At 53.8% G+C, this 27444-nt stretch overlaps 1 protein-coding gene across 1 annotated transcript in view; it reads left to right on the top strand.

The window, feature by feature from the left end:
- The window catches only part of HCN4 (hyperpolarization activated cyclic nucleotide gated potassium channel 4), a 42178-nt gene that overhangs the window by 1412 nt on the left and 13322 nt on the right, over nucleotides 1–27444 (top strand). Inside the window, exon 2 of the mRNA XM_047863611.1 lies at nucleotides 22955–23378. Coding sequence (XP_047719567.1) covers nucleotides 22955–23378 — 424 coding nt within the window. The remainder of the gene's footprint in view (nucleotides 1–22954; nucleotides 23379–27444) is intronic.

Here is a 27444-nt window from a genome sequence, read left to right on the forward strand (position 1 = left end):
CTGGGCACCTGGCATCCAGACTGGCAGGACAGAATGACCTTGCTCATAGTGGTCAGAGAAGATGCCTGGTGTCCTGACTGACAAGCAGCTGTCCTGTAACCCCAGGCTCATCCTGTGCCCCATTGTCACCCCAGTCCAAGCTCCAGTAGCTACTAGGACTCTCATGGTTCAGTCATGGGTCCCCAAACACATGGTGTAACTGCCAGTCAGGGAAAAGGACCCTGCCCCCTCCCCCATCACCTGAGTCAGATGCCACTGACCGAGTAGATACCACTTGGAGCCTGTGGGGGTATCTACAAAACAGGAGATTGGTGATTGCCTCTAAAGTTGAAATAAGGGATGCCCCCCTATCCCAGTCAAGATCTTAAGGTCCCCCAGTGGCCCCCCCCCCGAGTTTTCCTGATACATAGGACAGAAGTGAGGGTCTGAAAACATTCACCGTTTAAAACTGGGTCTAATTTATTCTCTCTCTCTCTCTCTGAGCCCTGCCCCCTATTTAGCTCCCTTCCCTGCCTACCCTGCTTGCCTGCCAATATAAATGAGCATTTTGCCAACCCAGAGCCCTCTTTGCAAACTCCAGGGAAGCCAGGTTTGTAATGAGAGCAAAGCCATTTTCCATCCAATGAGAGAGATTTCTCGTGCTGGGAGTGACCAGTCAGGCAACACTCGATGGCTTAAAATAGTGGTGAACAGAGCCCCCCCCCCTTTCTTTTTTTGAGGGACTGTTCTTCCTAACCCTAATACCCAGGGTTCCCATTCTAGAGGGTGTGGGAGGCCAGAGGACAGGCTAAACAGACAGGCATAGTCTTCAAGTTGAGTGAACAGAGACCATCAGGAACTGTAGCTGGTTCCCAGGGCCAGGTTCCTAAAGTGTGGCCTTCCCTCTGGTCAGTACTGGGACTGAAGGATCCCAGCCTGAGCTAGGGAGGAGTGGGTAGGGGTTGTATTTCCTGCACCCTCTGGTTGTCCTGGGTTTCTGCTCCTCCCTCTGAACTTCTGGGAGGTGGTAGCAGGTGGGCTGTGCCAATATCAACCGCTTGAGATTGTTGAGGGGCCTTCCCTCCCCTTGTTCATTTCCTCACTGTCTTCCGTGTCTGAGAGTCTCTGTTCAAGGTTCTCATCACCTGGGATGTGGGAGTGCAAGGGGGAAGCCCCAGGCGTGCCTGACCTCTGTAGAGCATAGGCTTTGATTGAGCACCTTCTGGGAACTGGACCTTCCTTACCCTGGATGGTGAAGAGCTGGGTTGTTTGCATCAATGGGAAGTTCCCCGCCGCCTTCCTGATCTTACTCTGCCCATCTTGGCATGTCTGTCTGCAGTCCCCCTACTGCAGAATCTCTCACTAACTGCAGGCTGCCCAGGACATGGCGGAGCGGGGGTGGTGGGGGTGGGGGTAGGGAAGGGTGGATGCAGCACGATTGATAAATGGGCGACAGGATAAGGGTCAGACTGGGCTTTGAATTTGGGTTTGTGCAACAAGCAACAGGGACCGGTAGCCGGAAGCGCACATCTCTGTGCGCAGCCTTGTAGCTGTCTGGGGCTGGGTGGAGTGTAAGAAAAGAAATCCAAGAAAGACCGTCTGTGTGCATCTGGAGGAGCATTGGTCATACCTCTAGGCCAAAATAGCTGGTCTCATCTACACAAGGTCAAAGAGGCAAGGGCCTGGCTAAGTTTTCTGAGCTTAGGAAACCCACCAAACTAGTGTCACCCCCACCCTCAGCACCCCAAGCCTCAGTCCTTTGAGTTTCAGCCACTGGCCTTGTTTGGGCTTCTATATAGAGCCAATCCCCACTGCCTAGCTCAGCCTTCACAAGAGCTTCTGCAAGCATTGCTCAGGCCAGTTGAGGATTTATTCATCATTTTGACGGGCAGGAAGCATTGATCCAGCAGAATTGGTTTAATAAAGAATCGCCAGCAAACCATGATAGATTGAGTTTGTGGTTTGGAGTTCAGGGCTCACTGTCATGGGCTGCTTCCGACATCTCCCATTCCTGGGGGAGGAAGGTTGGGTGCCTCTTCCAAGGGCTGGAGTAGACTGTGCTCTGAGGGACCTGCAGAACCCGGGCCATGACTAACACTCGGCTTTTCTTGGCTTCCTATGATTTTCTTTACCACGACCCCAGCTACTCCATGGCTCCTCCAGGTTCTGTGGGTTTGTCTGGCCTCCCCTTCCCCAGTCGCCTTTTGAAACTGCTAATTAAGGTTTTGTTGGACTCTTGGATCCTGGATGGGTCCTTCCTTCCATGTGAGCCGTGTCCTGGGACCCGGGCTTGGCAGTGCAAACCCGAAACAAATAAAACAGTGTGTTTTCAAAGTGAGAGGAAAGGAGTGGTGACCCAGAAGCCTGTTGGGCTTTTAAGTGTCAGGCCCAGGGGGGTCTGCCTGGGGGTGTGTACGCCTAGGTGTCTGTCTGTGCAGATGTCTTGGGGCTGTGTGGGTAGACATGTGGGCTGGCGCAGAAGTCCCTATGTGGGGTGTCTGTTCTGGAGCTACTCCTGTGCCCCAAACTCCAGTTTGGCCTTGAGAGTGGAGAAGCTTGGCCCTTGTCAGCCCTCTGCCCCTCCCTCTTCTAGCCTGAGCCTTCTGAGGCTGTGAGGAAGGGAAAGGTAAGGAAGGGAAGGGCCCTAAAAGGTCCTTTCCTTGGGGCAGAAACAGCTGGGCTCTGAAGTCATGGAACCTGGGCCAGTGCCCTGATAAGTCCCAAAGGTGGCCTCAGACTGAATTCTTGTGCTGGTCCCTGGCCCCAGGCACTGCCATTGCCCACCTCCTATCACCTGCCCAGCCCTGTCTGCTATGGGGCCCTGCTTGGGTTGTGAGCTTTTTCTGAGCCTCAGTTTTCCCACCTAGAGAAATGGGAATCTTGTTGCTCGTCTCAGACACGACTCGTACAACTGTGATCACCCTGTCGACGTAAGCAGCTCCAGTGTGCTGTCAGAGTCCAGTGATGCTGCTCTGAGCCACGCTGCCCCCGCTCTCACTGCCTCCTTCCCTCAGTCCTGAGTGGACCAGATGGGCCTCTATCCTTGGCTCAGACCAGTGGTTCTGAACCTGTGTCAGAGACCTAAGTGAGAACCTGCTGAAAACTATAGGGTCTCTACTGAGAAAAAGGCACATATATCCAGACACAATATGACGTTCAATTTCTGGGGTCTGTGGACTCCCTAACTTGAAAACCATGTAGGTTGTGAACCCCACTCTGTCGAGACCATCCCAGAAAGAGTCCTGGTCTGGCAGGGGCAAGTGCCAGCCTCTTAGAGCTAGCCTTCCCTGGGGCCCTCTGTAACCTGAGGCCTGGGCCTCCCAATGCTGGCGGGATGGAAATGAAAATGGAGCAGAGTCAGATGCCTGAAGGAGGCACTCTGGGGACTAGTTACTTTTCTGTTTCCTCAGTCCCACGCCCATCCCTTTCCCCTCCAACCCTGGGCAGGACTATTTGCATAGGAGGTGGTGAGGAGGAAGGAGGGAGCGGCCTGGCCCTGGGTAGGATGAGGGTGGGGGTTCTGAGGTCCCTCCTGGGTGGGCCTTGCTGGAGGCCATTGCGCAAGAATGCCGCTCCTGCTAACGGGAACATAGGAATATAGGTGTTCCCTTCATGTGTTGTAGGGTAGAGAGCCAGGCCTAAAAGAGCTGCAGGCCTTGCGGCGCCAGGGGAGGGGGAAGGGCGCCTTGGTGCAGAGGGGAATTCCAAGGTGAGCTGCCTGGGCCGTGCTGTCAGCTGGCACAGTGGGCAGCGGGATTCTCCAGGGACGAGGACGTGTTCGACCTGATGAGGCTGGGCTGGTGGCAAAAGCCAGCACCCAGCTCGGGGCTGAGGTGCTCCCCGGATGCGAGGTGCGCAGAAGGCCCATGGGGCCAGGCCCCTTGCACCGCCTGGGCAGGGAGGGCTGGGCTCCAGGTTCTCCCCTTGCAAGACTTCAGTCCGTGGGCTGACTACCACGTGATGAGGCTGGGGGCTGCTCCCCTGCCCAACCCTGCCCCTGCTTGTTCCCTTAGCTTCTGTGAGCTGTGACGCTTTGGGCTGTCAGGTGGCCTGCCTCACACAGGGCTGGGATGTCTGCCTGCCTGTCTGCTTGTCCCTCTGCCCTCCTCTCCCATGCTGTAGGGCCCCTGGGTCTTCTGGGATGTCCTCTCAGGCCACCACGGCCACTATCATCCGTCTGTCCCTGCCTGACACACCCCCGGGCATTTGGATGGAGTTCTGTGTTTGTTCCAATGCAGTGCTTCTCACATCGCCATGGCATCCAGCTCACCTGGGCATCTTATTAAACTATAGATTCGGACTTATTAGGTCAGAAACAGGGTGGGGTCTGACATTCTGTATTTCTGATAAGTGCTCAGGTGATGCTATGCTGCTGGTGCCCAGCCCAGAGCCAAGCTTGTAGGACCGGGGTTCAGATTGGGTGTATATTCTATGCTCGTCCCATGCTCTCTGACTGAGTTCCCTGAGGGCAGAGACTCTGTCTTCTCCAGTTGGCCTCTAGCACTGAGCACAGCAGGGTGAATTCTGTGAACTGGGTTGAGCAGCCCTCCGCCACAGAGGTCAGCCGCAAGCCTGGGAGAGCTGGATTCACAGACCCGCCTCCCCGCCTGCACTGCGGCTTGGACCCTGCTGGCCCTGGATGCTGGTTGTTGGGATGGGAGGAACAGGGGCAGGCCAGGTGGCCAGAGGACCCTTATGAATCCATCCTGTCCCCTTGCCTGGGTGCCTTTTCTCCCATTCAAAGGCCAGAGGAACGGGCCCGGCTGGAGGAGCAGTGACTGCTGTGCTGCAGGGAGGTTTCTGGGAAGGGACAGATGTCAGTGAGAGAGTCCAGAGGTGTCAGGGTAAGAGGGTCAGTGTGAGATGGCTCTGACAGTGGCTACCCGGGAAGAGAAAGAGACATCCAGTAACAGCGGCTGCCTTGGTGCCTTGAGATTGTGGTGGAGGGGCGTTGTCTGAATCTTAATGCCCCGTCCACTGCCCCACGCCATGCCTAGCAGCCTCCCTGGTGGGTGGGACTTGTCACTTCTCTCTGCCCACTCCCACCCTGGCAGGCACAAGTCTACATACTGATGACAGAGCTGGCAGTGTCCTCACAGCCCGAGCGGCCCCTGTCACAACACTGGCCATCATGGGGGAATTCACCCAGAGTAGAAGGTGCAGCCCCGGTCGCTCCGGCGGGGAGGAGGGACTTGTCGTTCAACCAAGGAGGCGGCCAGCTCCAGCACATACACCCCTTGGCTCAAGGGCTCCGACAAAGCTGCCACTGCCAGTTGCTAATTAATAGAAGGGCTACTAAGGCCGGCCAGGCGGTCCTGCTTGGGCCCAGGGGATGTTGAAGAATCCACATTCGTCAGCCAGAACAGGCCATGGGGAGGGCAGGGGCATTGCCTTGGCTTTGGAGAGGATGTTCTCTGCCAGCCAGGCTTTACTGGGAAAGCATTGCCAGGGCCCTGGAGATCTGTGATCCCAAAGCCTAGGAGGCCACTCAAAGACACTCTTAATCATCAGCACCTGTCCAGAATTGGGGAGGAAGCAGCACAAAGAGGTGGAGAGTATCCCGTCACCAAAGGTACTCAAGATGTGACAGCAGTACTTAGACGAGAAGTTGCTAAGCAGCATCCCAGGGACCAAATACAGCGCCCAGATGTGTTCTGTTTGGGCAGCGTGGTGTGTCATAACAACTCAGAGACAGTGTTTTAAAATGGAAAGATGTAACATAAAAATTTGGCTTTCGGGCTTCTGAAACATTGAGAGCTCTGGCAGTTCTGGCCCCACATCCCACACCATAGCAGGCAGCTGGAGCAGACAAGAGGCTGCCCCCTTTAGTGTGACTTTTGCTCTCCAGTTGCCCACTGTCCCTAAGGTCCCAGTCGTGTCATTTATGCACGTTTAGCTACCTGACCCCTGAGGCTTCTGAGTTTACAACCCTAGATTCAAACCAACTAAAGCCAGGTGGATTCACAGATCAATAGCTACCATTTGTGAACTATCTGTACCATGTACCAAACTGTTAGAAGCTTTTATGTCTCATATTTTATTTACTCTTCACAGTGGCCTGAACAATAGGTTCTATTACCCCCAGTTTCCAGATAAAGAAACTGAGTCTCCTTCCTTCCTTTCTTCCTTCTTTCCTTCTTTCCTTCCTCCCTTCCTTCCTTCCTTTCTTCCTTCTTTCTTTTCTTCCTCCCTCCCTCCCTTCCTTCCTTTCTTCTTTCCTTTCTTCCTTCCTCCCTCCCTTCCTTCTTTTCTTCCTTCTTTCCTTCTTTCCTTCCTTCCTTCCTCCCTCTTTGTCTCCTTCTTCTTCTCTTTTTGTTAGCTTTAAAAAGCTAGACTACAAAAGTAGTTCAAGAAAACATTCTCCTGAGAATAAAAACAGGAGACAATGTTTGACCACACATTATCGGTGAAGAGGGGCTGTAGGAGATGGGGCTGCGCTGGCATGGGAAATTTAACAGGCCTCAGAATACCAGATCTGGACAGGCCTTAGCAAGCTCCTGGTCGAAAGCCTTTATTTTATAAAAGGGGAGCAGAGGGGTGCCCTGAGTTGGCCTGCGCACTGAGTGTGGAGGGTGTTTAGGATTCTCTCTCTCTTTCCTGCTGCCCCCTCCCTCGCTCACGCATTCTGTCTCTAATAATATGAAAAACTTAAAAGGGGAGCAGAGGACTAGAGAGGGGAAGCCACTGGCCCAGGGTCACAGAATAAATCCACGTCAGAGATGAAACTGGAACCCAAGTGGGTTATGTAACATCTGGCTGCAAAGATCATAAAGTTCCACAGTCCACCCCTAGACCCCAGCCAGAGGTCCTGAATGGTCTTCTCACCGGAGCTTTTTCTGGTTGCCCCAGCTCCATGCCTGAATTTTGAGATGATGGGTATTTTCAGAGTCCCTTTTTAATTTAAGCTTATCCAGTGAGAAGGGAGTCTTTCCATATCAGCAACTTCAGACTGAGACATGCTTGCCCTGACTCCCCACGCTGGGGCTGCTCCGCCCCTGGGGATGCTGAACCAGGATCCTGACTGGTGTGGAGGCCGTTGGGATTTTGGCACCATATCCAGATGCTGTTGATGCACCTTTCTTCAATAGGGACGATTAGGGTTCCTAGGGGAAGGGGACGAGTGGTCAGTGGTATCTGTGTTCTCTCCACCAGAGAAATAGGTGGTCACATGGTCTGTTCCTCACATCCTCCAGAGAAGTGAGGAAGCGGAGTCCTGGTTTGGGACTCAGTGTGTGTCCACGGTCGAGGTTCTATCTGAGGCCACGGTCTGGGCCCACGCTGTGACCAGGCTCAGGGCTCAGCCTGAGACCAAGATAAGGCCTTGGTCTGAGGTCAGGAACTGGAGCCCTCCAACAGAGTCCCAGAACCAACGTCAGTACCTTGCTGAGGCGTCCAGGGCTTGGGCAAGGTGGGCGTGTGGCCCAGCCCACCTTGTGCCCTTCCCCTTTCTCAGGCTCCCTGAGCGCCTACACCCCTTAGCATCTGAGCCAGCTGCCTCCGGTCCTCTCTGGGAGGTAAAGTACAAATTATAAATAAACAACAGTGCCACTGCTGCCGACGCCGGAGCCACCAAATCTCACACGTGACGGCTCCCCGCCCCACTCTGCTCCCGCATTGTTTGGGGCTGGTGTCTGTCTTCCCAGCCAGGCAGCCGGCTCGGGGCTCCAGCACAGCCGTGCTCAGGGCTGGGCAGAGGCGTGTGGCGGCTTGATGGAGGGGCTCCCGACGAGCCACCACACTCCCCGCTCCACAAACTGTGGAGCCAGCAGCAGGGCCTCCGGGTCTGCTCACGGCAGCTGTGGGGGCCTGATAATTGGCTGCTGATGATTTTGTGTCTGTCTAAGCATTTATCTGTGTGGGTGGACGTGTTATGTCTACGTGAAGAGGCTTTCAGACATTAATGCATAACATGGGGCTGGCTAATACGCTGTCTTCTGGGCCTGGTGGGGGGCAAGCTTAAGGTGGAGGGGGATGGGGGGTCACGCCCCCTCAGAGACCAGATGCTCCATCCCAAGACCGCTTTCACCCACTATGGTGGATGGGGGTCACTACCTACCTGGCAATAAGAGAATAGGATTTCAGCGCCTCTTAGGGTAGATCACTATGGATTGATGGTCAGGGAAGGCTTCCTGGAGGAAGCAGATCTGAGCTGATTTGAAGGAAAGAGAGAACCATTCAGCACACTTTCTTGTAAGTAGGTTTCTGGGAGATGGAGCTAAGGGGCTGGGGTGGGTGTTGGCAAGCACTAAGAGCAGGTCACTCAAAATCTGCCTTTTTTTTTTTTTAAGATTTATTTATTTATTTGAGAGGAGGGAGAGAGTGCGAGTGAGCAAAGGGCAGAGAGAGAGGGAGTGAGAGAGAATCCCACACAGGCTCTGCACTGTCAGTGCTTAGCCCCAAGCGCGGCTTGAGCTCACCAGATGTGGGCCTCGAACTCACGAACTGCGAGATCATAACCTGAGCCCAAGTTGCCACCCAGGCGCCCCCAAATCTGCCTTTTCGGACCTGTACTCATTCAGCTCTGCCCTTCACCCTTCAGGACTGTGACCCCACTGCCCTGGGTCTTGCCCCTGATGCTGTCTGAGTATGTGTGCATATGTTTGCATGCGTATGTGCGTCTCTCTGGACTGTCTGGGTTCTTGTGGCCCAGGCGGCTCTCCTGGCCCCAGCTGCACAACCTCTGAGAAGACCCTGTTTCCCTGCTGTACTCAGCCTGGAAGGCAGGTGTTGCCACCGCATTAATGTCACTGAGTGTGTGGCCTGGAGCCCAGAAGTAATTACCCTGCAGTTCCCTGTTGCAAGCTGGAGCAGCCCCTGTCAATGATTAACGTGCGTCCCCGGCCACTCATCGCCAAAGGCAGCCAGGGGTTTCTCCCACCTATATAGTCTGTCAGAGGATACGAGGTGCTTGTTCTTTTCTGCAGGGACAGGAAAGACAAGCCTACAGGGCCACCAGCACCTTTTAGAAGAAACATGGTCTAGCTGGGAAGACTCCACAGCTAGGGCCTGTGTGTGCAGCATCGGGGCTGGCCCACCCTGGAGCCCCCAGATCCTCTCATCCTGAGCTTTCCTGACTTATAACTGCCCGCCCCTTCCACACCGAGTTTGCCCTCCTGACCCCCTTCCTGTTCCGCTGTATGACCTCAGCAAAGTCCTTTCCTGTCTCAGTGTCCAGGGTCAGGCCTCCGTCTGAGCCTGAGAAGAGAGCAAAGCTAATTGCCCAAATAGGTATTGAACCCGTAATCCTGACCCCATTAGTACAAATTGAGCCAGCAGGGCAGGGACAGCACTGCTGATGAGTAGAGCTGATGAGAACCTCCCTCCCTCTTTCTGGAGACTCCGCCGAGGCCTATCGGGGCATGATCCTGGAGTTGTGCAGCCCCTGGCTCCTGGGGATGTGGGAATTCCTTACACACGCGTCTCTTTCTGCAGAGGCTCTGCTAGCCCTCAGTGCTGGGGGCCAGGCCGGAGGCTCCCTAGTATGTTGTGTGGCATCCGTGTGGTCTGCTGAGCTCCGCCATTAGACCATGGCCCCTGTGGGAGTGGAGAGCAGGCTTTCTTGTTCCCTAGGCAAACCCCACCCCCCTCTCCTCCAGCCATCTCTCCTGGGGGCCAGTCTTCCCCTCCTGGAAGCTCAGACCTGGCCTCGGAGGAGTTTGGTTGTGAGGATCCGTGGAGAGCACAGGTCATAGTAGACAGCTGTGACCGGAGGGGTCCTCGGGGCAGGCCAGCAGCACCTTCGGCTTTGGAACTGGCAGGGGAAGGAGATGCGACAAGCTGTTCATCCTGTCCCAGAGGCTCTGAGGAGTCCTCATCCCTCTGTGTTGCTCCACAGCTTCTGGGGACAAGCCGAGCCCCCCACCTCAGACCTCCCCCCATCATAAGAGACCAGTGAATACTCTGCTCTGCTCCGTCCAGCTGTGAGGACTGAGCCGAGGCCTCACCTCCCTGCGCCTGCCTTTCCTCATCTGAAAATGCTTCCAGAGAGGGGTTGGGTTTTCTCAAGACCCCAGAGCTGAAATCGGCAGGCTGCAGAGACCCCTGGGAGCTGTATGCAATTACGGATGCCTGGGCCTCCCTGTGTGGGGCCGGCGTGGGTAGAATTGTGGGGAGCACCCAGATGATTCTACTTCTGTCACTTTAGGAGCCAGTGAGCTGGGCACCCCTAAGGCCCTCTCCGCGCAAGCAGTCTGCAGCTCTCTGAGTGCACTTCGTCTGCCTCAGCCCTCCGGTGCTCCCCAGAGCCTGGGGGTGAAATGCCTGCTCCCCAGCCCGCCATCTGAGCCCATTTATGATAGGCCCCTCTCCGGGGAGTCGTTACCTTTTCTTCTGTTAGCAATCAGAATCGTAAAACCCGGAGGCTGGCGGGACCCCAGGGAACATGGCCCTCACTCTGCATCCTTGTCACACTGTGTTTTCCTAGATGGAAGGCAGCGGAGTCCCGTCTGGCTCATGTTCTCAAGAGCCCAGGCGCCTCCAGGGAACCCCCATCCCAGCGAGAAGGGGGCCATGTAGACCCTCCTAGAGTCAATATTTAGCTACTTTCTGTGGGGCAGCCCTCCCGCGGCGTCCTTGTCCTCATTAGCCTCATCTGTCACCGGAGCACCATTTCTGCCCTGAATCCATCTCATTTCCCCCTTCACACTGGCGCTCCCTCGCTCAGGAGCAGGTGAGCGCCCCTACCTGAGATCCCCCGAGGTTGAGTTCACGTGCTACTCCACAGCAGTACGCTATTTTTGTTCCATTCTCCTGAGAGGGGACAGCTGTGCTCGAGCCTTCTTTGTTTCCTGTCAGCTGGGCGGGTAAGTTCTCCAACTGCTAGTTCCCTCCCCATTTTTCCCCAAATGGTCTTGTGAGCTGGGTGAAGCTCAGAGAGGTTAGGCCGCTGGCCTGAAGGCACACAGCATCGTGGCAGCTCGGAGCGCTAGAGCGTAGATGACCCCTGCTGTACACATGTGTGTGTCTATGTGTGCTTCCTCTTACATTAGCGTATCTGTGCATGCACAGACTGAGGGTCTCCAGAGGAAGTCTGAGCCCATCGGAGGAGCGATGGGCTGATAGCTTGGTACTCCTTATGGTGGGGCCCGTGCTCAGTTGTGCCTTTGAGGAGGTGCAGCCACAGTCCCTTGCCTGGAGGAACTTTCTTCCTCTGCAAACTTCATGGCTTCTCAGTCTGGCCTTCGGGTGCCCCCCCCCCCCGTCTTCTCTGCAGACCAGTGTTGGGTTGGGGGACGGGGTGTCAGAGTTCTCTACGGTTTACACTTCTCTCTCAGCGAGCTCTCCATCTGGCCAGCTGCCCTTGGCTGGCCTCTAGCCTCTGCACTGCAGAGATGCATGGAGTTGGCGAGTCTTCAGAGATCGGCTGGTTCCATCCTCTCTCATTAGTGGGGAAACTGAGAAAAGGATTATGAGAGGCAGGGACTTGTTCGGGGAACACAGCAAGTGAGAGATGGAGAGGGGACTAGAACCAAAGACTCGTGTGCCCCTGGCCTAGATTCCTTCTGCTGTGCAGCGTAAACCTCCTTCCCGTAACCACAACACTGACCTTCCTGACCAGTGGACACACTCGGGCCATGTCCTGTGTGGGGCTTTAGTGCCCAGCAGGCCGTGCTGCTCCCTGTTTCTCTGTCCCTGTCTCAAGCCTGGCTGAATTTCCCCTCCAGCTATCCCCAGCCAGACAATCCCCTCACTACCCGCCCCCGCCGGCTTATGGCCTCATCTGCCCATGGAACTGGTCCGGATCATCAGCTCCCGTGTGGGGTGGGTCTGTCCATCCACCACACTGAGGGCTCCTTGTGGTGGGACCAGTCAGTGTGTATCAGTGTATCAGGGGATACACACGTCAGTATCCCCATAGCCCTCAGGCCAGGACCTGCATGTTAGTGGTCACAAGAATAATAATGGTGATGGTAACAGCCTGCATGTGCTGAGTATTTACACTGTGTAGCAGATTATGAATATCTCACTGAATTCTCCCAGAATCCTGTGAGGTGGGATTAATGTTCTCATTGTGCACATGAGAAAACAGGCTCAGAGAAGTTAAGTGATCTTTCCAAGGCCACACAGCCAGGTATTTAAACACTAGAATGCCTGACCTCCCTACCATATGCTATAGCCTGGCTCCTTGGTGTAGTCCCTGGATCAGCCGCCTCGGTGTCACTAGAGAGCCTATCAGCAATGCCGATTTCAGCCCCCACCCCGTACCTACTACATCCCAGTCTGTGTCTTGGTGAAAGCCCCAGGTGATTTGTGTGCATATTAAGGTTTGTGAAGCACTGTGCTGTATGATTGAAAGATCACAGAAGGGGAAGATTCCATCAGTTACAGCCCTCAGCTCACCTCTGCTTGGGGAATAGCAGAGTCTAGCCCTCACTGTATGCTGAAAGGCTAGGGCCTCAGCCCCAGGACAGGGAGGGACTGCGCAAAGAGACAGGGGAATGGGTCTTCTTTGGGACTTCAAAAACAAAAACAAAAACAAATTTTGTTCCTCAAGTCACATAGAAAAATTAGAAAATAAAAATGCGCCCAAATCCCAGCTAGCCACCCATAAACCAAGCACCAGATGCCCTTGGTGCCGAATCTGTTTTGGAGGCAGCCCCAGGCTGCCGGCTGAGGGAGCAGCTACCTGGGAGCCCTGTGATTCTGAGTCAGAGGGTTTGAGGTGGGTTAAAAATAGAGCCCTAGTGGCCAGAGGCTGGTGGGAGGAAGGGAGCAATTCATCTTTTACAGGGGGGAGACCCCCAAGTCAGGGTGGTTGGTCAAAAGAGTGGGCGGTGAGAATGGGGGTTTGTGCCCTCAGACGCCACACCTGTGGGCCCAGCCTGGCCCTGGTTGGTTGCCGGATGGCGGAGTTCCAGCCTGAGGGAGAGGGAGAGTCTACGATGCCAGCCCAGGGGCACAGGCAGGGAGCACCCCGCCCAACCCCCAGACAAGGCTGCCGGCAGCTTCTTCCAGTAGGGGTGGGGTGGTGAGGGGGCTGGGCTGCACCGCCTCAGAGAATAACGAACAGGAGCCTGGACGGGGTGGGGGGCAGGGAAGGATTGGTTGAAGATCCAGTTTTTAAGGTTGGGAGGGAGAGAAGACAAGGAAGCCAGCTCGCCTGTGTGCGTGCCCACGTGTGTGCTGTGGGCGGGCACGTGGTCTCCTTTGCCTATCACACCTGCCCTTCAAATGGCCTCCCTCCCTCCTTCATCACTGCCCTCCTCCAAAAAATCTGCTCATCCTGACCTCCCCGTCTTGCTAACACATTTCCTGCATGTTTACTCTGGCTGCCTAAGAGTTTCCCCCGGGGACCCAGTGTGTCTGTCTCCTGACACACGCGAGGGGACTCCTCCCAGCATGGGGCATGGTCATCGGCTGAAGGCAGGTTTCAGAGTTTTGATCATAAAGGGAATATTTGCCCACTTTTAAGAAAATAAAGAATCTAGAAATAGAACAGAATGTAGGAAATATAGAAAGGTGTGATGGAGAAAACAAAATCACTCATAATCCCACCACGTAGCAGTGATCAGCATTAACATTTTAGGGTAGTTTTTTCATTTTTATTTTTGGCAGTCTTCCCCCCCCCCCCGGCAACAGCCACTCATCTCTTTAGCGATAAGACAGTTTTACTGAGAGGCCACTGCCCCCCTCGCCCCACCCCCCACCCCCAAGGCCCAGCTCTGTGTTCACATCTCAGAAAAGGAAGAGCAATCGTTTCTGCTCTCGGGGAGCATGTGGCGGGGCTGAGGACAGAAGACTCATGCTGGATCTGCAAGGTGGGGGCAACACAGGGGAATCCTAGGAGAAGATCCTAGGAGAAGCCTCCTTGCTGCTCTTGCCCTTCGCCCCCTCCCCTTGCCCACCCCCACCTCCTGGATCTCTGTGCTAGGCCTATTTGGGGAGGAGGGAGAATCCTTAAAATCCTCATGAGAGGCCATGCCCTTAATGAGGGGGTGTTCGACTACCAGGCGCCTGTGCTGGTCAGGCTGGAAATAGTCATGCCTACGTTGAAGCCACTGTGTCCCCCCGCCAGCTCCTCCTGTCATCCCGTTCTGTCAGAAACCCCAACCCGCATGCGTCTCCTGGCCTCTCATTCACCTAGTCCCCTTTGCCCCCTCAACTCTGCCCTTCCTTCTCTGTGAATTTTCCACCATGGTTTTCAGCACCAGGTAGGGGGGCCATTCTCTGATGGATGTTCCTGGGAGTCTTGGAGTCTTCGGGGTTTGGACAGGATAAGTTCCACCCTGATCATCCGAGGCCCTGTGAAAGCCTCATGGGTCTCAGTGAGCTGCCATTTCACGCAGCTTCTGCTGGGCCACCTGTCACTCAGCTTTGTTCCCCAAGGCTTGCGTTCGTTCATTCATTCACCTATCCATTCACACATTTGTCAGGACCTACCATGCAAAAGGCCCTGAACGCCCTGTGCCAAGTTCCGAGAGGCGCATAGACCACGAGATGAAAACACACACCATTTCATCGTGGTGTGATAAACACTATGCTAGGGCAACACACGCAAGGGGCACCTAACCAGATTTCCTAGGATACAAAGAAATGACGCCTCTGAGCCAAGGAGCCTGGGGTGGGCAGGGGCGGGGAGGAGAGACCCAGGCAGACGCCAGTGTGTAGGCAAGCCCTAGAGGACAGGAGGCGTAGTGTACGTGGGGCACTGAAAGCTGCTGGTATGTCTGGAGCAGAGCGACGAGAGGGGGAAGGGTCATGAGACACGGGGAGGAGGCAGAGTCCAGATCAGGATGGCCCCGGGGGGCAATGGTGAGGAACGTGGTTTAGCTGGGAGCGCAGAAGGCCTCTGGGCTTGGCAACACATGGAGAGTGGATTGATGGCGGGATGTGGACCCCACCCAGCGCCCAGGAGCCCAGTTAAGGAGCCACAGGATAGGCCAGGTGGTGTGCTGCTGAGACTCTCTGAGTGGGTGGTCGGTGGGTGAGGGAGATGGAGGGTGTCTCCCAGGTTTCTAGACCGAGCGTTTGGATGGCTGGAGGAACACGTGTTGGGAGCACAAGGGTTTGGAGGAAGCTGTTTCCTCATACCTGGATGTGGCAAGAATGAGGTTCCTGCACAACGTGCAGGTTTAAAGGGGTGGTTGGCAGGCGAACATGTGGGTGTGGAGCTTTAGAGAGAGGCCGAACCACGGAGGCCTTGGGAGTTGGTGAGGTCACCCTGGGACGGCGTGTAGAGAGAGAAGGGGCCGGGGCCCAGAGGAACAAAAGCACTTAAAGGTCTTGCAGGGGAAGAGGAGCCCCTTTGGGGGAAGGAAAAAGAGAGGCCGAGAAAAGGGAGAAAGCCCAGCGGGGCGAGGGGCCTCCGCAGAGTGACCCGCAGTGAGGGTCAGCCAGGAACAGACCGCAAAGCACCCAGTGCTTTGGCCTGGGGGGCCGACAGGAGTGTGGGAAGTGAGGGAGAGGCGCCTCTTCCAGGAAGCTCATTTCTGAGGGGAGAAGAGATAAGGCAGCGGGGATCCGGAGTGGTTCCATTTTACTTTTTTTAATGAAGGGAGCTTAAAAGAACAAGCTGATGGGAAGGGATGGGTAGAGAGGGAGACCGAAGATACAGACAAGGGAGGGGTAACCTATGGGTCAGCATCCCTGGGGAGGGGGAGGGGATGGGTGTCAAGAGGCAGGTGGAGGAGTCACCGAAGCCTTTGGGACCGGAGGAGGGAGGTGGATGAGGGAGAGGCAAGCAGGGTAGAGGTCTGGCGGCAGAAAGAGAAAGGGGACATTCTGGTGGCTTCTCTTTTCTCTAAGAAGTAGAAGACGGTGTTCTCTGCTGAGATGGGCGGAAAAGTAGTTTCAGAGCTTTGAGGAGAGGAGGTGATTTGAAATGGCTGCTGGAGGAGCAGGGTGTCGGGTGTTTCCTAGGGTCTCCTGGAAGGCTGGGCTGGGGGAGGGGAAGGCCGGCTGAATATGGAAGCCTTGATGAGGAAAGTGAGGCACAGGAGCCAAGGTGCTTAAATATTTAGTAGGACGGGTCTGAGGTTGTGGGGTTTTCTGCAGTTTTGTGAAGCACGAAAAGGGTGAATGGTGGTCCCGAGCCAGGGTGTGACCTTGTGAAGTGGGTGCCAGAAGGACTGGGCGAGAAAGGTGGATGACCTGGACCAGTATGTCTCAGGGGAGGAGAGGGGGCAGAGGGTTCTGTGACTCACGGTTCCTGGGACAGACACTAAGGAATAGACTTAGCATGACTGGCTAAGAGAGCTGGAGAGAAAGGGGGTTGGGGCGAGAGATGGAAGAACTGGGGACGGTGACATGGTCCATCCCACACTGCAGGAGCGGGTGACTGATGTGCGGTCATTAGAGTCAGGGCACCAAGCCACTGAGGAGCTGGGCGTTTGGGTTGATATACGGAGTAGAAGTCACCCAGGGCGATGGCAGTGTTTGGAGTGGAATGGGAGGTTGTGAACCAAGTGTCGGCACTGCCAGGGTCCCCGAGGGTGGCAGATGGATGTTGGCAGGATGGCCAGAAAATGACAGGATGCTCTTAAGATCTTGAAAACATTCCAGCGCCGGCAGGAAGTGGCACCAGCGTGAAGCGGGGAGGATGCCGACCCCACCCCCGACGCTGAGGTGTGTGGCACTGGGAGAGTGATGTCCTTAGGACACAGCGAAGGCTTGTTTAAGGGAAGCGCCGGAGGGGTCAGGAAGTAAAGAGGTGGAGGATGCAGGTGAAGAGAGCACAGGAGACAAGTTCAGTGAGGGGAGGAGAAGCAGAAGGAGGTACAGAGTTTGGGAGAGAGGAAAATACTACGAGCCGGATTGATTTCTGTAGAGTAGTTAAAAGTGGGATTCTGGAGGCAGGCTCTTCGGGCTTCAATTCTTGATGCACCATCTATAGCAAACTTCTCAACTTCTTGTGCCTTAGTCTCCTCATCTGTAAAATAGGCATAATCCTAGTATCTCCCTTGCGGAGTTTTTATGAGGATTAAATAAGATAATCCATATAAGGTATTCAGATGAGTAAATAAATGGGCCTGGCAAATAATAAGTCTTCAAAAAACACTGGTCCCTGGCCCCCTCCAGTTTCGTTGTCTTCACTGTCACATGGGTCAGTCGTCTGTGCTGGGTCTGGAACACCAAAGGATGGCTTGGGAACCCAAGGGGTCTCCCCGCTGCCATCCCTGTCTCAGACACGAGGACTCCCGGATTTCTGGTTTCTGTGATTTGTTGGGAGGCAGAGAGGAGAGCCTGCTGAAAGGGGCAGGATGCGACAGCTGCTCCCAGGCACACAGCATGGCTACACAAACTTCCCGGAGGAGGAGGCAGTCAAACAGGGAAGGGATTTCACAAGCTGGGGGTTCAGGAGGCTGGGGTGGCTCTCAAGAGAAGGAGAAGCGAGAATGTGGATGGCGATAGAGCCAGGGGTCGGGTGTCCGGTGGCTACTGGGAAGGAAGCAGAAGAAGTGGGGCACAGGCGAGGCCAGATCTTGGAGCTTCAAGTTTCTTCTGTAGTTGTGGGAGTCTACTCAAGCTTGCAAGGAGTGATGTAATCATAATATTTGGGAAGATAACCCAGAGATCATGTGAGTTGGAAGGAAAGAGTGTGGAGGCTAGATCCAGGTAGGCAGCAGGGACATGGGTCCAGGTGAGGAGCAGTGAGGAACTGATCTAGAACGGAGCGGTCAGGGACAGATCCAGAAGCCATCGTAGAGGATGCTGGACAAGATTTGTCACTGCATATGGGGCCTGCGGGAAAGAGAAAGCAGCTGAGGATGGCTTTGTGGTTTTAAGCCCAGGTGATTGAAATGCTGACTGTACCATTTAGTCCTGAGGAGGAAGATGCTGAGTTCAGCCTTGGACTTGGGTGCAGGAGCCAGCGGGTCCTCTAGGTGGCAGGTGGGAATGCAGTCCTGGCGTTAGGAGAGGTGTCTACACAGAGGGAGTGGGTAGAAGATGGGGCCCTGGGTGTGCCACTCACCGGGGAGAGAGCATGGGGACCCTGGCCTGCAGTCAGCATTGTCTGGGACAAGGCCCTTGCCCTCAGGGAGATGCAGCGTTCTAGGAGGTCCAAAGCCAGGGCTCAGGCTGGGCTGAGGCTCCCTCAGTGAGAGGTTGGAGAAGCCTGGAAGAAGTAGCCCTTCAGATGAATCCTGAAGGATGGATGTAATGGGCAAAACACTGACACTCTTTCTTCCAGCTGGCAGGAGTCCCAGGGAATGTATGCAAACATGTGTGTACGAGGGAAAAATTAACAGGAGCACATAGATGAAATGTGTACAAAAATGTATCCAGGGGTGGGTGTGTGCATGTGCACGTGTGCAGGTATGTGCACATGTGTGCATGTGGATGCATTTGTGTGCATGAGCATATGTGCTCACGGGCAAGCATGGGCATATGTGAGCAAGAGGAGGCTGAAGGAGGCCATCCCTGTTCGGCTTCTACTTCTCCTGCTCCCATTTTATTACCCTTCACTCCTCTCAGCCTCTAGGAAAGAAGAGGGCCCTTGGTCTGGTCCTTGAGTCTCTGCGTTCAGGATCAGGAGCCTCCTATCTTCGCTTCCCTCAGCTCCCTTGAGACCATAACCTTCCTCTCAGACCAAATGATGAAATGCTCCAGGTGTCAGTATAAAAGGGCTGCTTGGCTTTTTGCCATCCCCCGTTCCTTCTGCACATGAGACCTCCTCCAAAGCTGGCCTTCGGGCCACATCCGCCTGCTGAGAGGCCACCTGCCTGCTTGGACGGCCAGGTGGGAAGGAAGGTCCAGGAATGAGGGAGGACAGGCCTGGGATCATGGGGCTGAAACCGCGGTGAGGTGTGTTGCTGGCCAGGGCTTCCTTTTATCTTTGAGAACACTGGGATACGGGAGGGTCCTCTGGCTTTGGAGAGAACAAGGCCTCTAATGCAGGCATGTGCCAACTCCAGCATGTCTGAGTCTGGCTGTCCATGACTTCCCTGCTAGGGCTTGCCACACGCTACCATGGAGTGTGTACCCTGGATTGTGGAATTTAATTATGCATGACTCCAGGGACAGTGAGATGCTAGGGAAATAGGGGGCATCCAGCTCAAGGTTTTGGAAATGTTACTGTTCCTCCATGGACCTTAGTTTTCCCCTTTTTCAGATTCACACAACTGTACCTGGTTGCTGATGACCAAGGTGCTTTTAATATTTGAAAGGTGTGCTACTTCCCCCACCCAGGAAGCACCTCAGAGGGCTCTGACATCAGGAGGATGGGTCTCCTCAAAACCTCTTCACAAGTCTCTCTTCTGCCTCTTTTTAAAATCTTATTGAGGTTTAGCAGACATGCAATGTTATATTCCTTTCAGGTGTAGAACACAGTGATTCAACAATTCTATACATTATTCAGTGCTCACCACTATAAGTGTAGTCACCATCTGTCACCGTATCTCTTCTCCTCTCTAGTCTACAAGAGAGGACCACACCTGCTGTGATAGGCTACCTCCCTAGTGTGATGCAGAAATGCCAGTAAGGCTTGTCTCCCTCCCTGCATCCCATTGAGGTGCCTAAAATCCTAAGCAGTCAGGCTCTCAAGTCCCCCAGACCTCTCTGAATCTCGTTCTTTTCCTCACTAGCTGTGTGGTCTTAGGTAGATATTTCTTTCTGAGCCTCAGTGTCATCATCTGCAAAATACAGATGTTAACAGCCACCTCAGTGCTGGTGTGGATTAAATGAAGTAATGCATGGAAAGCACAAAGCAAGCGCTTGATACATGTAAAATGTTTTGGAGGCTTTATGAATTCGGTCACTAAGGAGCCCCCGTAAAAAAGCCCAGGGACATTAAGGAATCACTTGAGATGCCTCTAATCACTCGGGTTGGCAAGAAGAGGGGCCCAGGGAGCAGAGGATGCAGCGGGGAGGCTGTTGCAAACTGCCCCTGGCTGGACCAACAGAATGGGGCTCGCTGGCGCTGGGAGCTGTCCGTGGTGCTGAACCATTTCCTCACCCCTCGTCCAGCCCTGCTTTTGGATGTCTGTGGAATCATCTTGCAAGAGTAAGGAGAGGTCGTCTCCAAGGCCAAGGACAGGTTCCAAAGACCAGCTCCTCCAGGAACACTTTCTGGCCTTGCTCTTCTGGGCCACCAGGAGTTCACCTTCTCAGCTGCATGGGCTGCTGCCTGGGATGGTTTCTTACATCATTGCTCAACTTGTCTTCTAACTAAGCCTTGTGCTCTGTCTGACTGGACCATGAGCTCCCTGAGGTCAGGGCATCTGTCTGCCAAGGTAGATTGGTTCTGTTGTCTGACCGTTCGCAGAATATTGTGGTCCTTGACTTCCACTCCTGGATTCTCCCAGAATCATTCTACGCTCCCTTCGACCCCCACCCCCAAGTAGATGCTTTGCTTTGGCTCTTCCTTGGAAGATTTCATCTTCCTCCCTCATCTCCCTCACCTCTTTCCTGTGAATTTGTTGCCTCACTTAGTGATACAGATAGGCATAGGCCAGAGGATTTTACAAACGTCAATTCATTTCATTCTTACAACAATTCTGCCAGTTTGGTACTGTTATTATCTTCATTGAGCAGACAAGGAAACTGAAGCATGGAGAGATTAAGTGACTTGCTAGTAGATGATGGAACCAGGAATTGAACCCAGGTTGGCTGGCTCTGAAAGCCTTTCTTCCCACTATATTATGCTGCCTTTTGGGTAGTTCTGTGATGCTTCAGGATAGTGGTTTGTGGGGAGGAATGCTCCAGTATTCCGACCCCAGCCCAGATCAGGCACCAGAAATATCCCTTAGCATCTGGAAACTCACGATTGAAATAATTAGTCAGAATGCAAGGAAATGGTTGTTTTTCCCTCATGTAATTTGGTTTTATGAAGACCACTAAATGCAAACATTCTCCTGTTAATTACTGTCTCAAATTTGGTCTGTAATTGAGGGAACTAGAGCTGGGAAAAGTGTAGAAACCCGCTGGAGTGGCAGGCCTGCCCGAGTCAGCACTCCCAGCCGCTTTGCGCCCGCTCTGTTAATTTTAGAAACTCTTCTAGCCTGGGTGTATTATTAGCTTTATGTACAGAGGGCCACAAGGCCCTCAGTATTCTCTCTATGCCAGTTTTGTTTTGTTTTGTTTCTTCCAAGAGATTAAGTGAAAAGGAATGGTGGCCATGTGTATATAGGGGTGTTTCCATACTGTGTGTGTGAATGGGGATACCTGTTTGTGGCTTCTAATGAGCATCTGCAGCTGTCTTTGAATGACATGCATGAGGCTGTGTAGAGAGTATACACAGCTCAGGAACACCCCGTAGAAGCTGAAACCATTCTCTTGGGGCCCACGAGTCATTAGCAGGATGTGCTGTATTCTGTGTAGTGGGTGTGATGACTGGGGTGGGTTCTTGGGTCATAGATTGGGTTCTCCCAGATGGCATAGGGGTATTGGGGCTGGAGAAAGGGTGGTGGGTTGTAGAGCAAGGAAGGAGCTGAAGTTGACCTCTTGGCTTTGCCTTTTGACAATTTATGCAAATGATTAGCCTTAGAATGAGAATATTTAGCCTGAGAGGCTCCTGACTTGAAGTCTTTTCTTGAGGCCCTAAATGGCATGGCTTTCAAAAGAGCTCTTCAAAGCTGCCTTTCCAGAACCTGCGCTTCCCTGTGTGTTGTGGGACACAACAGCTGTGGGACAGCTGTGTGTTGTGGGACAGCTGTCTTGCCCACCTTTAGTGAAGCAGGCCCTACCCTCTCCTTGACTCATAGCACCATTTTGCATTTGGCAAAGGAAACATTTTGCTGGGAAGTAATATTTTTCCAAACTTGGAACTCTTCTGGCAGGAGCACTTTGGACCCTCTGAAGACTCGAGGAAAGCTTGTCTTTTTGTCTCCCACTCCCTCCTGGCTTTTGTGTAGTTGAGAATTAAAGATGGCTGAAAGGTTATTTCTCTTGGGGGAGAACATGCTTATTTCTTCCTGACTTAATACCTTTATCTATCATCGTGTAACTGTCTAAATTAATAGCAGAGGGAAATAGCTGGGCAGTGCAAATGTTAGATCTTGGGGCCAGCCCTAGGGTGGCTGGTACTCGGGCAGGGTCCCTGGGATTGATTGATCACACCTTCTGGACATGGGTCTGTGCCTACCTGTGCTGTCTGCACACTCCAAAGGGGCTCCTGATGAGCCAGGTGGCTTCCCCCTGAGGGGGCCCTCCCCACCTCCCGCAGGAAACACTTGCAGTTGCTTTGATGCATTAGGAGAAATGATACTCTAAAGCCCCCACTGATCTCACTCCAATGCATCGAGTGGCACCTCACTGGTGCCTGAAATCCCCTTATTAACACTTCCTGCCCTTGAAGATTTCACTGTCCTTCCCTAACCCTGTGTTAGGATGCAAACCTCTGAGGAGAGAGATGGTCAGACATTTTCTGGCAATAAGAAATAGCCTAAAGGGGGACCCCAGAAAGTCAGTGTGGGTGAGGGCCAGGTCAGAATTATAGGACAAAGTGTTGAGGCTCCATCCCTGATTGCACAGTGAAGAAACTGAGGCCCAGAGCAGGGAGGCCACCTGCTTGATGTCACACAGCATGTCAATGACAGAGCTGGGAGTGGATCCCAAGCATCCTTCCACCCAGACACTTGCTGTGTGTCTGGACCTCCCCTGCTCTCTGGTCACGGTCTGTAGCATGTCTGCCTGCCAGCCTGTCTCAGACCACAGCTGACCCTCAGGGAGAATGGAGCAGCTAAGCCTGAGCCTGGGGTGTTGTGGGGCAAGCTACTCCTGCTGCTAAAATAGCTTTGCACTTCTCTCTGGACATCATTGTTATGGTTTGCTTTTCAGCCTGAATCCCACTGGGGAGTGGGGATGGGGTCGGGGGAGCAGACAGAGGGGCAGGCAGAGGGTATCCTTAGTGAAGGAAGAGCCTTTCTATGCCAATCTCCATATCTTCCCCTGGTACCCATGTGCATTTCTCACCCAGTGACTCAGAACCTCCCGAGACTTCCTTCTTCAACGTTTGCTGTCCCTTGGAGTTTTCTCCCATAGTCTGTAACTCATTCTGTCTGTCTTCCTGGCGACTGACCCCTGTGTCTCTGGGCAGATTTTATTGGGACCTGACCATGCTGCTGCTGATGGTTGGAAACCTAATCATCATTCCCGTGGGCATCACCTTCTTCAAGGATGAGAACACCACACCCTGGATCGTCTTCAATGTGGTGTCGGACACGTTCTTCCTCATCGACTTGGTCCTCAACTTCCGCACAGGGATCGTGGTGGAGGACAACACAGAGATCATCCTGGATCCGCAGCGGATTAAGATGAAGTACCTCAAAAGCTGGTTCGTGGTAGATTTCATTTCGTCCATCCCTGTGGACTACATTTTCCTCATCGTGGAGACACGCATTGACTCAGAGGTCTATAAGACTGCCCGGGCCTTGCGCATTGTCCGCTTCACCAAGATCCTCAGCCTCCTGCGCCTCTTGCGTCTCTCCCGCCTCATTCGATATATTCATCAGTGGGAAGAGGTGAGTGGTCAGACCCAAACATCTTGGGGGAAGGGGTATCTTACCCCCAAGGGGAGTAAGGGGCCCCCAGGTAATCTCAGATAGTTGGATTTGGGCTGTCAGATTGTAGCAGGCACATCTGCTCCGAGAGGACAAATATTAGTAATTTCTTGACCTCTTATGTGCTAGATACTGTAAAACTCACTTTACAGGCAGTATCCCATTGAAGTCTCTAACAACTGTAGAGAGTATCATATAGGTACATCGTCTTTTACATAAGGAAACCGAGAGGCAGAAAGTTTAAGGGATTTATATCAAGTCACAGAATCAGTAATTGAGGAACCTGGATTCCAAAGCCTGCACTGTTAACCATTGGACTATATTGTAGGAAATGCAAACTCATGAGCTGGCAGGGGCCAGGCAGGGAACGCGAATGGGTGAAAAGGGCCAGCTGAAGGCAGTAGAGAGTGTGGTAGACTGGGGAAAACTGAAGAAAACATTTTCTGTCTGCCTCTACTCTGCTCTGGCCACTTGTTGCCAAGTGAGAAAGGGCCCAGGGTTGCTAGATCTATAGGTTGACCATGGGATGCAGAAATCTGGATTTTTGTGCAAATTTTGTAGGCAACTCTATTAGGTATCCTGGGAGTTCTTCTGGAGCAGACCCTGAGGTGAGGATTTGCATGAAAGTGGCTTTTCTCTCAGTGGGGTTGAGGTGGGGAGTGTTTCCAGGAATCATCTGGTGGGGGACTAAGGAAGAGGGACACACGAAAGAAGGAAGGAGGCCAAACAAGGGTGACATCAAGCAAAGTCCCATGGGGAGCTCTGGGGACAGCATACCTCACACCTCTTACCTCACACCTCTGAGTTGTCCCAGTCAGGGCAAAGAAGTTGGAGTTTTTATATCCCCTTGCGTGTCTGTCATTAGTTCAGGGTACTTCCTGCGCTCAGTGCTAGCAGGCGAAGCGGCTTCCAGCAGCCTGGGGCAGGTCTCCGACAAAGAGCCGCAGGTGCTAGCCATAGGGAGTGAAAAGCTCCAAGGAGACTGGAGTTGTGTGTGCACAAACTGTAAAGGGATCCTAGGGGCTGTGGGCAGAGCACTGGCTACAGAAACTAAATAAAAAATTGTAAAAGGACTGGGTGTAAAAAAAACACTGTTCTGAACAAACCTAACTCAGCCATGGACTGAATGCAGTCATCTGTGGGAAGGACAAGAGGAGGGCTATGGGCTGGCGTTTGAGAAAAAGCAGGTGACCTTGCAAGCACTTCTGTCTGTGTCTGCCACCATCCTCCTTACACCTTTTGGCGGCGGCGGCAGGCAGGCCAGCCTGGAAGTGTCAGGGCGGAGGTAGGCATACTCTGTGAGGCTGCCCACCTTGGGGTCTGGAGCAGGCTGTAGCCTGGGGAAGCTTCTACAGAGACGTATTTCTTGCCGTGGCTCACTGCTGGTCTTCTGGTCTCCAGGACCCCTCTGCTTGGTTGGACAGAAGCTCCTATGCTCAGGACACAAAGCCCCCACCCCACCCCACCCCACCCCAGCAACAGCCTGGGCCCTGGGCAAATAGCACACGTGGCTGATGGTTAGAGCACTGGCAGATTGAGGTCGGAGGTGTCATGAACACCTGTGCTGCAGAAGTGCCTACACCGGCCTGGCAGCATCCCTGCATGGCAGAAATTTTCCTTGTCTAGGAAAATTTGCATTATTCCTGCTGACAGAGGAGGGGCAATGACTTGCCCAAGGTCATGCAGCAGGCCTCTGGAAGAGCTGGAGCAGAACCCAGTTAGCTCTCTTGACTCCCAGCAATGAGAAGTGCCTGTCTGGTGCAGTGAACGGCCACAGGGCTTTACACTTCTCAGACCTGAATGAAGATCCTGGCTCCACACTGCCTGGTTCTGTGACCTTGGTGCCACCTTGCCTCCCTGAGCCTCAATCTCTTATCTGCAAAGTGGGTCTAATCCTCACTGGATTGCCTTGAGAATTAAATGGGATGGTATTTACCAAATGCTTAGCACAAAGCCTGGTGAACTATCTGATAAATGCCCCTCCCCAATCACTTGTCTTAATAATCCTCTATACCTCTATGGGAGGGGTTGCTTTTCTCAAATACTTTCTAACCCTTATCTTATTGGCTCGCCACACCTATCTGGCAAGGCAAGCCAGGCAGGATTTATTGTTCCTGATTGTCAGCGAGGACAGGGGTCAGAAGAGTCAGCTGCCCCAGTGTTAGGGTCTTGGACCTGGGCCTCCTGATTCCGGGTTCCATGCACTCCCTGCATTCTTAGGTCACCTGAATGTGGGGTGACTTTGATTCTGTTATCTGTCCCTCTGTTAGGGATGACTCCCAGCCGAGATTGGGAAGGCAGGCAGCGGAGCGGGTCGATGGGTGGCGTGAGGAGTTCTGTGTGACAGGTCGGGTTTGAGGTAACCATGGGACATCCAGCTACGGAGAGGTGTTGGCATGTGGGGCTGAGCTCAGGCCTGACAGGGGACAGTGCCGGGCAGGAGGAGGGGACGGTGGCTGGGCCCCTTTGAGTGGCTGTGGAGGAAGAATGGAAGCATATTTCCTAGAATGCCCTAACAGGCTCGTCCAAGTCAAAATACTGGACCACGTTGGTTCCCTCAGTCCCTAAGATACCACCACACCCCGACCTTCTGTTTGTCTTGAACTTACAGCCAGATTGTCATTAAAAGCAGAGAAATAGCCACTCTTTGCCTTCTCTGGCATTGGTTCGTGTGTCCAGGCCCCTGCCCCCTGGGAGCCATCCTTGCTCCTTCCTCATGCCTGGGCCCTGAGGGCCATGATATCTGGGGAGAAGTGGCAGAATGGCCAGTGGTTCAGCAGGATAAGCGTGAGAATAGAAACTAAGTGCTTCTTTACTGTCCCTGCACCATGCGTCCTGGGAGCTCTGTCCAGGGCTTCTGTCCCTGCTGCCTCTCTGGGCTATCCAGAACTGGTCAGGCAGGCTCTTGCCCTGGCCCTTTCCTGGGGCAGACAGAGGCCCCAGGAGGCCTTAGGTCAGGGCTCTGAACTAGAAGTTGGTACTCAATCTTGTGGGCAGAAGGGAGATCCCAGGAGGCCAGATGGATGACTCCCCACCCCCTCCACATACACTGTTATCTTGTCTATCAGCTGGGGAGGAAATTGCTTTGAGCTGGCTTCTGCCGGGCACACCGCCCAACCAAGAGCTCCCATTGGACCCCTGGGATTGAATTGGGTTTTCCCAGCTGGTCCCAGAAACCCTGTCTCCACATCCTCAATAGCCTGCCCCAGTCCTGGGGCTTCTAGCCTCAACTTGGCCTGGAGGCAAGAGCAGGGAGACCCTTGAGGTCCCAGGTCTACATGAAACATGGGAAAGGAGGTATTTGGTAGAGAAAACCCTGCTCTGTCTCCTCCTCTAACTCCATATGTGACTCTCTTTCCTTTTCTAGTCTTCACTTTCCCCAACCATCAGGTGTGCTCTGATAGTCTAGGAGGTGGGAGCTTGGTCCCCACTCCAGCCTTTGTCGGCAAGGATCGTGTTAGCTGATCCTGAGAACATGGTCTTCAGCCCTGGGTGGCAGGTAGAATGGTAGCCACCTGTGAAGAGGAAATAACCCCTGGTGAAGCTGTAAGATGCTAGACTCCTGACCCCCAGGCTTCACTCCCCCATCAGACACTTCTCTAGTGGTATTAGCAGGTGTTCGGAGTTAGGGGAGGGGGAGGTCTCGGCAGGTGACAGCCACCCTCTCAGAGGATGCCAGCCTCTGCCTCCATCCCAGGCGATCTAGGTCAGCATCCTCCACCCAAGCCTCTCCCAGCCAAGCCTCTTCCCTCCCTCTGAGGTGTGAGCTTGTTACAGGCACAGAGGCTATTGTTAGAAACCTTGGTCGCCCCCCCTCCGGATGTTCCCCTGCAGGCCCTGCACCCCAGCAACCCATCCCAGAATCCTCTCTTTCCCTCAGGAATGGGGAAGCCATCCTGGGGAGGAAGGCTGGAGGCAGGAGGCTGGGCCGAGGCCAAGCCTCCTGATGAGTCTCCTCTCCCATGGGCCTCAATTTTTCTATCTTTTGGAATCAAGGAGCGGTCCTCGGGGCAGGGGGTTGGCCCTG

Source organism: Prionailurus viverrinus, chromosome B3 (genome assembly GCF_022837055.1).
Source record: "Prionailurus viverrinus isolate Anna chromosome B3, UM_Priviv_1.0, whole genome shotgun sequence".
NCBI lineage: Eukaryota > Metazoa > Chordata > Mammalia > Carnivora > Felidae > Prionailurus > Prionailurus viverrinus.